Source organism: Vombatus ursinus, unplaced genomic scaffold (assembly GCF_900497805.2).
Source record: "Vombatus ursinus unplaced genomic scaffold, bare-nosed wombat genome assembly UNPS02014770.1, whole genome shotgun sequence".
Classification (NCBI taxonomy): Eukaryota; Metazoa; Chordata; class Mammalia; order Diprotodontia; family Vombatidae; genus Vombatus; species Vombatus ursinus.
In genome coordinates, this window is record NW_020954548.1 from 22,421,916 (window position 1) to 22,433,537 (window position 11,622).

At 36.4% G+C, this 11,622-nt stretch overlaps 1 protein-coding gene across 1 annotated transcript in view; it reads left to right on the forward strand.

The window, feature by feature from the left end:
- Window positions 1-9,432, forward strand: part of PTPRD (protein tyrosine phosphatase, receptor type D) — a 462,091-nt gene extending 452,659 nt beyond the window's left edge. Inside the window, exons 30-32 of the mRNA XM_027863069.1 lie at window positions 44-198; window positions 3,613-3,748; window positions 8,735-9,432. Of these exons, the coding sequence (XP_027718870.1) occupies window positions 44-198; window positions 3,613-3,748; window positions 8,735-8,803 (360 nt within the window). The 3' untranslated portion in view covers window positions 8,804-9,432. The remainder of the gene's footprint in view (window positions 1-43; window positions 199-3,612; window positions 3,749-8,734) is intronic.
- Window positions 9,433-11,622: the final 2,190 nt, after the last annotated feature.

Genomic DNA, 11,622 nt, shown 5'->3' on the forward strand with positions numbered 1-11,622 from the left:
GAATCATCCTGGACCTTTCTTCTGGCACATGGTGCCTCTAAAGGACGGTCAGTCCCGAACAGTGAGGCAATTCCAGTTCACTGACTGGCCAGAGCAAGGAGTGCCAAAATCTGGAGAGGGGTTCATTGACTTCATTGGCCAAGTACATAAAACAAAAGAGCAGTTTGGACAAGATGGGCCTATCTCAGTCCATTGCAGGTAAGATGAGAATCAGTGATAAATTAATTTTTTTTTATGATCAAAAGCATGATTACCTTTAAAAATAAGAGCCTGTGCCTAATATGTATGAGTATTAGGCAGATGGTTATAGTGAATTTACAATTAAACTCTTGAAAATGTATTATGTATTAGAAAGTAAAGGCAATGACCTATTCCTCTATCTTCTGGTGAAACTGGAAGATTCCTGAAAAGTACTTTTTTTTTTTATCTGAGAAGGATATGCATAGAACAAGAAGTGGGGTTAGATTTTTCCTTTCAAGCTCTACTGGTTTGTATTTTGAGAATTTTTTTTAGTCCACATAGTCACATATTCTTTCTTCCTAATATAGCATCACTAACAAATATCTTTCAGGAGTACTCATAAAAAACAATCATTCCACAATTGTCACTGGGTTTCTTGCTCATTAATGGGCTGGTTGTACAATTTGAATACTATACCAGTTACATCGACTGTCAAATTGAAAACTGTTACTATATCAGAAAATGAAGTCTCTCCTAGTTAATTATTTCTAATAGTTTCCATAGCATTTTCTAATTTGAGTTATCTGAATTAATGAAAAAAGGGAAAGAAGCTATTTGGAAAAGCTATTCATGGTACTTTTTTTAGATTTGTACATTAAAACATTGCATCAAAAGAATCTTATTTTATTCAACTTATATTATACTTTAAATTTCATTACCATGGAATATTTTTAATCTCTAACATTTTTTTCAGATTCATTCAGTATTTTGCATATTAATGCTGTTTCATAAAGGCATAGTTCTTGGCAGAATAAACGTAATATATCATAAGGACAAACCTGCTTTATTGAAGTGTTTTGCTTCCTAGTTCAGTTATTCAGAAATCTTTTGTTTATCTCTAAACAATCAAAGGAATAAGAAAGATTGGTTAATTTTACACTGGATTTAATCAAAATTGACAGAAAAACTGACCAGTTCAGTTTTTTTTTAATTTGTCTGGATAATTGCCTCAACATTCTTTTATCATTTTGACCCTTGCCTCTGTTATCTAACCTACCTTTGATATCACTAAATTTGATAATTTGTGGTATAATTATTAAAATCTCTGATTTGACTTATACTTGATTCTTAAAGATGTTCAGTAGCTTCAGACTAATGTGTTCTTTAGTTTTCCAGGCACTATAATTATCATTTATGCTATTACACTGTAATGTGGATATGTCTTAAAGACTCATAGGCTGTGTCTTAGAGGCACAAGAATTCAATCAAATAAGCATTTATTTTTAAAATATATTTATCTTTTATGGTTATTGATATAATTTGGTTTTTTATTTAACCTTTATTTCTGAATACATGCATCCTTCCTCTTGTACCCAGCATACTTTCTCTTGCAATTAATATTTTAAAAGAGAAAGAGAAAAAGTCAGTTCTATAAAACTTAAACAACACATTGACCATGTCTGACAGTATAATTGGTGTCCCACATCCATAGTCCCCCCAAATCTGTGAGGAAGGAGGGGCTCCTTGATTTCTCTCCAAAGCCAATCTTGGCCATTCTAATTAGGCAATTTTCCACTCTGCTTTTTTTTGTTATTATTTCCTATAATGTTGTGGACATTGTACGTATTTTTTTCTTTGTATTGCTTACTTCATCCTGCATCAGTTCATATAACTTCTCATTTACTTTTCTGAATGCCTTGTTTCTTGCACTTCACTCAATATTCCATTACATTCATGTAGCACAATTTGTTTAGCCATTCCCTAATACTTACTCTCAACTAACACCTAAGAATACAAAGGAAAAAAAAAAACAATTCTAGCCTTCAAGGAACTTTACATTCCCAGAACTTACCACTAAGTTTTTACTATTTATACCTAAATTTAACATACAAATTAACTAGTTGATTAACTAGGTCACTCAGTGCTTAGGAGGAAAGCCTGAAATACTGCAATGATGTCTGTGCAGCCAAAACTAAGGTGAGGATTACTCAGTTGTAGTACCATAATCCTCTTAACCCATCTGGATCATTGAGGAAATGATCAATTAGCCTTTCTTAACAGAAAAGCCCCATCTACCAGTCATCAGGGCAGGCTACTTTTGAAAGAATGCCAGAAGTACCACTTAACATTTCTGTTTTGACTCTTTAGAAAGATCTCACACAAAGAGATGCCACACTATTTGTATATGCTCGTCAGCTACAACCCAAAGTAAATGAATCCATCCATTTTCTACAGACTGTGCCCAAGCATTACACATGCTGCTTAATTAGTATCTGAAAGTGTAGAGATTTTTCATACTATTCACTGTTTTCCTCATTACCTAAGCCTCCAGATGCTTCCTTGCTTCTTAAGAGTACAGCTATGAATTAATTTCCTTCTCTTGCTTCTGGAAAGATTCTGAAGAGTTGTTATAAAGTAATAAGGAAAAAAGGAGGAGTGGGTAAAGTGGAAAATACCAAAAAAATGTTGTACACACAACAAAGAGAATTCTAGTGTTTTAACTCCTATGAAACAACCCTTCCCTCCTCCTCAAAATCAGCAGTGAATTTTGTTCACTCTATATCCTTGGCTATTTTTTTCATATGTAGGTGTGATGGTATGTGTATTATGAAGATGTGTGTGTGTGTGTGTGTGTGCCCTGCCTCATACAAAAGTAGATTCCCCCAAGAAATTAAGTACTAGCCAAGACTAGTGGCAGTCATCACCCTTATTTCCTTATTTGAACTCACTTGAACTACCAATAGTTCTAGTTTTAAAACACTGAATAATCAAGTGTGCGGTAATTTCAGGGCCCACATTTACAGCCTGTAAGAATGACATATTGAAGCCTCAATTTGATGTTTACTGGCTGCCATCCAATTGTACTGCAGTTTTTAAAAATTGCTGAGTTATTTCAGAATGACCCAATGTGACTCTCATAGGGTTACTGTACTTCAGAGCATTTCATCACTGTTACCTGACATAAAAGGCAATGTGGGATATTGGATGGCCTATGATGCATGTAGTCCGTAAGATACTGATTCAGATCCAGGCTTTGACACTTATTAGATATGTGACCCTGGGCAAGTTACTTTACCTCTATATGCCTCAAGTAACTAAAAGGATTTATCTATTAAATCATAGACAAATTGAGATATATGTTTTTGGAAATTTTTCTTAGATAGTTTCCTATGCTGATAAAGTCACATGTCCTTTATTCTTACATGTAAGCATTTTGCATCTGCCAAAGAACAATCTCTATTGAATTTTTTTTTTTTTGCAAGGCCCTATTGAATTTCATGTAAAGTTTTCATGCCTTTCAGGTCTTTGTGTGAAGACCTCCTTCTCTGGTTTGAGGAAATTGTTGAGATAAGTGTTATATCTACCTCTAAAGTAAGTGACAACATCTAAGAGTTTCCCATTGGTTAACCTTGTACTCTATTCTTGTTACAGTGCGGGTGTTGGAAGAACAGGTGTCTTTATAACACTGAGCATTGTATTGGAAAGAATGAGATATGAAGGTGTTGTAGATATCTTCCAGACTGTCAAAATGCTAAGGACACAACGGCCAGCCATGGTACAGACAGAGGTGAGTCAAGTCAATCTGCATGTGGAGAAGACAGGTGCTGTCAAATCTCACAAGAAACAAGCTCTGGCCTTCATTTTAAGAAAGCCGATGACACCTAGTAGACATCTGCAACAGACACCACCCAATGGTGTTGTGGTAGGCTTATGTCATTTTGGATTCTCAGTGGCATATCTGACACATTTTTTAAAATAATAGTAAAGTGATTTTTATCTCAGCCTCATTGAAAAAGATGAGAAAGCTGAGATAATAAATAAAACTTAAAAGTGTTTTACTTCTGGATAGAGTCTGTAAAATGACTCAGATCTGAGATGGAATCAAAAGACCCCAACCACGGTTGATATCTACATGAATGAACAGAATCAATAGTATATCAACAGAAAAGCTTCAAAGAGGGGATAAGTCATGTGGATTTGTTTGTGAAATTTTTTTCATGACAATTCAGGACCAGGTCATTGCCACCAGCAATTACAGAAGGGTTGTCCTGGGGGGAGGAAAAATACATGAAAGGGAACTGTAGAAACTGCAACATACCACTGAAGGCTATAATAAAAATGTAGCACCTGTCAAATACCTAGCAAGACATGATCTAGTAGCTAAAATTATATATCAGAAGTTTACTATCTCTTATGCACTGAAAGATGAGAGATCCCTATTATACAAATCTAGACCTGAAAATATCCAGGAGAATTTCACCGCTAAACTGCACTGAAAATAGGCCAATATCAGAGATAGAACTATTTCTTACAATCATGAGAACAGTGTTTTTAATAGACATGGACATACTGTCATACATAACCTCCAAGCTAAATGGAATAAAAAGCTTTCAAACTATAAAGATCTAGAAGAGGAGACCATCCTCCTATGGGAATAGGATGAAGTACGGATATCATCTCTCTTCTTCTGTCTTCCACTGTTGTTATACCAACTACATTTTGACTAAATCTACAGAGGATGAGCTTTCCATATCCTAATACTTAACTCAGCCAATAACAAAATAAAATATTATTTTAGCCACCTCTGCAATAATTTGTAGAACAATAATGATAAATGAATAATAATAGCAGGATATTATCAAAATTTTATCAAGATATCATCAAATTATCAAAAGACCATTTCTCTCTGAACTCCGCTGGAAAAAAGTAAGGCTGAGATGAAGAAGAAGATGATGATGAGGATAATAATGATAACAGAAACTAAAATTTTATAGCATTTCAGAGTTTGCAAAGCATTTTGATTACAGTTTCTCATTTCAGCACCAATCCTGTGAAGGAGGTATATTTTCTCCATTCCCCATCTTTAATGCCTTTATAGTCATATTTTGTACTGGATAAGCCCCTGAATTTTCTATTTCCCCTCATTTTTCAAGTCTACTAGTATATATGCAGATGATTTGATGACTCATAGAATGGCATTAAATGGTGTTTTAGTCAGCTTGACCTGTTGGCCCTAGTATCTCAAAAGATGATGTGAGGAATAATACTTGGAAGGAAACTGTTTATCAGAAAATGTCTCATTATAATTGTCTGGAGAATGTCCACCACATAGTCCCTCAAACAGGATGCAATGGCAGTACCAGAATTTGGCTTGAGAAATGAAAAATTATTAAAACAGCCTAAGGAATTTAAGGAAGAAAAAAGAAATTAGAATGGTCAAAAGTCCACTTAACCAAGTAACTAACTCACGGTGACAAAATTGAAAAGTAAATTCCATTTATTTTGTGTGACCATTTTTACTGTACAAAATAAATGTATATTTAAACAAATGAAAGACATTCACTTTCAGCCCCATTGGTTCCCGGAAATATGTTTTAAGTTTATTGAAAAAAATCTTGATTTTATTATTTCATTTATTTATTTCTCTATTGCCGTGCCTGCAGCAAGAGCTTTTGTCTTCTATTCTTTGTCCCCTCTCTACCGTAATTCATTGGCCCTCCCTGAAATAACAGTTTTCTTCCTCATCAAAATCAGGATTATTTCATGCTCTGTGTTATTTTCATTCAGGTCTTTATCATACAGACCTCTAGCAATCAAGTTGCATTATGTGAAATGAAGCAGATTGTTTGTGTTGTGGCAGTCGATTGCCTGAAGCCTTTTCAAGGCGATCTAGATTGAATAAAATGAAATGCCTTTCCATGAGGGCGTGGAAGGTCCAGGCCATAGTACAAATGATTCCCATGGCCTGCTATCCCATGCTCACTGGTTTCCAGCAGCCTCATTCAATTATGTATGCGCATCAAAAGGGGGACTTGCTTGCAGGCATCATGGTACCGCTTTCCCAATAAGAACTTTATTTTGTGATTTAAAGTCGGTTTGAAGTAACTCAGAAGACAAATGAATCTGGTTTTTTGGCTGTACTTGAGGTTATAGAATCTTGGAGGTAATAGGATGGTAGATTTAGAGCTAGAAGGGACTTTGAAAGGGATCTAATCCATTGTATAGCTGAGGAGCTGAGGCCTAGAAAGGTTAAAGAATTTGCCCCAGGTCATACAGGTAGTAAATAACAAAATTAGTGTTCGAACCCAGATCCCTGATCCCCTATCTAGTCCTCTTTCCACTGTTCCATACTGCCCAATCCAATGCACGCTTGAACAGGAATTCCTTCTACAGTATCACTGACAACTGGACACCAGACCTCTGCCTAAAGACTTCCAGGGATGGTAAAACCATGCCTCCTAAGACAGTCCATTCCAATTTTGGATGTTCTCATTGTCAGGAATTTTTTCCTTTAATTGATGCTAAATCTGTCTCTCTATGTCTTGTACCCACACATTGCCCCTACCTCTTCCTTGTACAGAACCAAGTAGAATTAGCATCATGGAGTCATAGATTGGCAGCTGGAAGGAACCTCATGGATCATCCTTGACTCCTCACTGTCTCTCACCTCCTCCCCCGACCCCCCCCCCGCCCCATTTCCAATCTATTGCCAAGTGACCTGTCAATTTCACCTTTGCAGCATCTCTCAAATATGCCCCCTTCTCTCCTCTGATATTTCTAGTAGTCTGGTACAGACACTCATCTCCTCACACCTGGATCATTTCAACAGTTGCTGTTGGGCCTGCCTGCCCCAAGTCTTTCTGCACTCCAGTTCCTCCTCCATTCAGCCACTAAACTGATTTTCCTAAAGCACAGGTCTGACTATTCCACACTCCATCTGTCTGCTCAGTAATTTCAAGTAGCTCCCAGTTGCCTCCAGAGTCAAATATAAAACCCTCTGCTTGGTGTTCAGAGGTCTTCATAACCTACCCACCCACATGCCTGTTCAGTCCTCTGACATCTTATTCCCTGACACGTATTTTTTGATCCAGTGGCACTGGTCTCCTTGCTGTTCCTCGAACAAGACATTTCCATCTCTCAGTTCTAAACATTTTCTTTAGCTGTCTGTCCCCCGCGCCTGGAATTCCCTTCCTCCTCATCTTCACCTTCTGGTTTCCTTGACTTTCTCTAAGTACCTACCAAAATCCCATCTTCTAAAAGAAGCTTCTCCTTTCTCTTTGAATTATTTCCTATTTTTCCAGTGTATAGTTTCTACATATTTGTTTACTAATTGTTTCCCCCGTTAGATTGTGAGCTCCTTGAGGGCAGAGGCTACCTTCTGCCTCTTTTGTATCCCTAACGCTTAGCACAATGCTTGGCACATAATAGGTGCTTTTGTGTATTGACTATAGGCCATGCATTCCAAATCCCTCGTTTTGCAAATGAGGAAATTGAGGCCGAGAGAGATTAAGATTCTTACCCAAGGTCACACAGGTAGTGAGAATCAGAGGCAGGATTTAAATGCAGCTGCTCTGGCCCCAAAGCCAGTCTTCTTTCCACTTCTTTGCCATAGCTAGCCTTTCAAATACAGCTATCATGTCTTTACAAGGTCTTCTATTCTCCACCTAAACATTTTGCATTTCTTCTGCTCATCTTCATACAACAAGATCTCCTGTCTCATCATCTCATAAATTGAATTAACATGGGTAAAGCATTTTGCAAACATGAAAGTCATATTATAATTTTTATCTCATTCTTATGTTATTGTTATTATCTCTTCTCATCTTTTTTGGTGTTCAGACAGAAATGGTTCTCAAAGAAGTCGCTATCTTGCTATTGTTTTACATTTAATATGCGATAGACTCTTGCATATGTAGCTAACATCACTTTTATAATTAAATAGAAGAACTATTGGAATGTACACTAATCTGTGTTAGGCTCATGGAAAGCATCTTGGGGACCACTTCCACAGCAGACAGGATGATGTGTGTTTCACCCAATTCCCATGTGATTTTGATTTCTTCTACTAGGATTGAAGGCTTTTCCTTATTCTGTACTTAGCTTGGAAAGAACTTTAGTATTTTGCATGGAAAATCTATTAAAAATGTTGTTCTTAAGTTTTTATGAAAACAACATTAAGTTGCAGTAACAAAGATGCTGATGCTGATGATATTTGTCTAGACCCTGAGCTTCTTTAGCATGGGGGAACTCCCAGTATGGAAACCTCTTCTACCTATGCAAATCAATAACTCAGCTGTACCTTAGAGTTGTTTGAGGGCACTAAAAAGTCTAGATAACTTGCTTTTGTCCACCCAATCAGTAGAAGTCAGTGGCAGAATTTGAATCCAGATCTGTCTTGGGTGCCAAGGCTTTTTTCTTGTCCACTGTGGCATCGTACTTCTCAAAGTTCTTTGTAAACCTCTACTATTATTATGGTTACCCCTATTTTACAGGTGAGGAAACTGAGACTTAAAGTAGTAAAACCACATGTCCAGGATCACTTGGTCACTAAGTGCTTTACTTGAACTGACTGTTTTGTTCAGGCAACAGAAGCTGACTCTATTTACTTACTTGATTGATTATTTGCATTGATTAGATTGATTGGTTATTTTGGATTCGTAAGGACTGGGGCTCCATCCTTTCTCTCCTCCATTAAAAAGCTGGGTTTTGGTAAAAAGAACAGAGCCTCATGCCTTCTTTACATTCTCGTTCTCTTCACCTTCTTCTTTTTCAGGATCAGTATCAGTTCTGCTACCGTGCCGCACTAGAATACCTGGGCAGCTTTGATCACTATGCAACGTAAAATCCCCTGCCCTTACCTGGATCTTTACTGCAGGCCTTTTAAGATCTGGAGAGCCTCTTCTGAGCCATACACCGTGCTGGAGAAGGACTTTGCAACTTCTAGCTAAAGACCAATCAGTGGGAATACTAAAAACAAACAAACAAACAAAAACAAAGGAAAAAAAAACAAATAAAAAACTATTCCATGTGGACCAAGAATTCACAGTTTAATAATCTAACCTGAAAAATAATAAAGAGAATCCTGACTGGTGAGGCATCTGAAGGATTTCATTTACAGATACCTCAAGGATTCAACTTTGGTTGAAATTAAAGGGAAGAGGAAATTATTGCAAAGAACCATCATCTTGTCCAGGATTGCATGAAAGGGGAATCTGGAGAGTCCTGCAATTCAGGGCAAGATGTTTGTTAAGCAGGCCACTTCCGGCTCCTTAAAACTACAGCAACATCAACCACAACCACAAACACACCAATGGACTCTGCTTCAACATCACCCCTTCCCACCATACTGCCCATAATAACACTTTAGGGGAAAGGGGAGGGGGGAATGTTTAAAAAGAAAGTCCTTGATTTAGTTTTTTAGTATTGTAAAGATACTGCTGACCTGTGCTTCATTTTTAACTGTGTAAACTTCTTTCCTCTTTTTTTTTAACAAAAGGTTATTATTCAATGAAGTGAATTTAAAGACAAAAGTTGCATAACTTCATTTTTGATTTCAAAATCTTAGATTTTTTTTAAGCAGTAGAACTGTTATCTGTAATATCTTGCTGTAGAAATGTGAAATAATTTGAAAATTTGCACATTTTTGTGCAGTCCTATATTTATCTACAGTACCACAGTCTTGTCAGATATTACTTTTATACTTCTGTTCAGTTTCATTGTACAAGGAAGTACCCATTTTAATTGGATAATCCAAGTGAGGAGTTTGGGTTTTGCCTTTCTTTTTTTGTTTGTTTGTTTTTGTTTTTGTTTTTTTTTTTCCTTTTTGGAATCAACAGGAAGGCGCAAAGTATAAAGCTGCTGCTAACATATAGATAGATAGATATATATATATAGATATATATAGATCCATTCCTCATGGATGTATATGTATGTGTATATATAGTGTATCCTCTCATGAACACAGAGATAGCTATAAGTTCTTCCACAATTTGATTTCTTTAAAGTGGTGGACCAGGTATCTAGAACACCACATTCAATTTTTTTTTTATATTTTTACATTTCTGAATTTCAGAAAATTTTGGTTTTAAGGGAAATGAGGAATGCACATCAGTGGTCGTCAAACCTCACCCCTAAATCCCTACCCCACCCCCTAAATTCATACTCATACCCAAGTAACATTTTGTTAGTGAGGCTTCCAATGAAGTTCAATATTTGTAACCCTCTAGTGCAATAAAAATCATATTATTAAATATTAAATAAGAGGTGTGCATGTGGGAAAGGTCAGTGCATATCCCTTTAGGAGGGGAGAATGTTGTAATATATCAGCTATCAAGTTGTTTAAAAAAAGTGTATTCAATTGTATATTGTCTATGGTATGTGCTGCGAAATTTGCATTTATGATATGTAACAGGGGCAAAGCCAAGCTCATGTTGCTCTGTTCAGTCAGAAACATTGTGTGGCATACAGCATTCCTAGAAAATGCTGGTTTTTATTTTAATTTTGCATTTAGAGTGCCTTATAATTGATGCCTATTTTAATAGCATTTCTTTTTCACTTTTTGTTTGTATTTACATTAGTTATTCATATCTGTTAACCTTCCAATTAAAGCATTATCTTTTTAGCACATGTACAAAAAATACTTTGAGTAATAATGCATTCCTAGATTTCACCTGAGTAGGGGATGTTAATGAGTGCATATACCAGCCCAAAGCACTTGGATAGTCAGGGCCCTATTTCCTTCAATAATTCCCTACATCACGCCAGGCTACTACTTCCCTTTGAATAGTCCCTTCCAAATCTGCTCTCAGAACTGAGTCATGTATTGCCAGTATTGATATTGGGAACATGTAGTACTGCACTAGATGTATTTGTTTTAAGGAGAAACACATCATTGGCAACCTTTAGAGCATCATCAACACTGCATTTTGGATTTTTTTAAGTAGGAGGAAAAGCCCGCCAAACATCATCAACTATTTCCTAGAAAATATGTAGGAAGCCATGGAGGACAGTACTGGTTTCTGCCTTGTCCTGCACCATTTCGACAACGCTTTTAAAATTTTTTTTTCTGAGGAACTCTGAAAGAGGTTTGGTATAAGTATGATACCACAGTTTGAGTTTAACTGCATGTGTATTCCACATATAAGGCTATTTTTTTTCATATTTTCCCATTGCTAGCAGAAAGAAATCCAAGAGACCAAACACTTGCAAGCATTGTATTTGAGCACTTTTGTAAAAAAATATATATAATAATAATAATAATAAAAACGTATCTAGAAGGCTACCTCAGAATGAGACTCTATAACCTACATCAGAACCAGAGAAGAATGTGCACTATGTGGTTTTATTGTTGTGTTTTCTTTTAATTTGTATCTTTTGAAGAGTTATTAAAAGTGCCAGATAACTTAGTGCAGTAATGTTCTTTTAGCCAAACACAGGGAGTCAGCCAGACATGCATCATGGAAACACACCATTTTGGAAATGTAGAACCGGAAGGACCATTGCCCACCAGAGCTGTCAATCTAAGAGCAATGTCTCTCCAGAAAACTTCTGCCCATTTGGTAAAAACAAGTGACAAGAATAATTACAAGACCAAAACGAGTGAGGAAAGTACCACAGACAAAAGAGGCGGAGACTATTCCAGAAATCTTGCTGTTCGGGAAG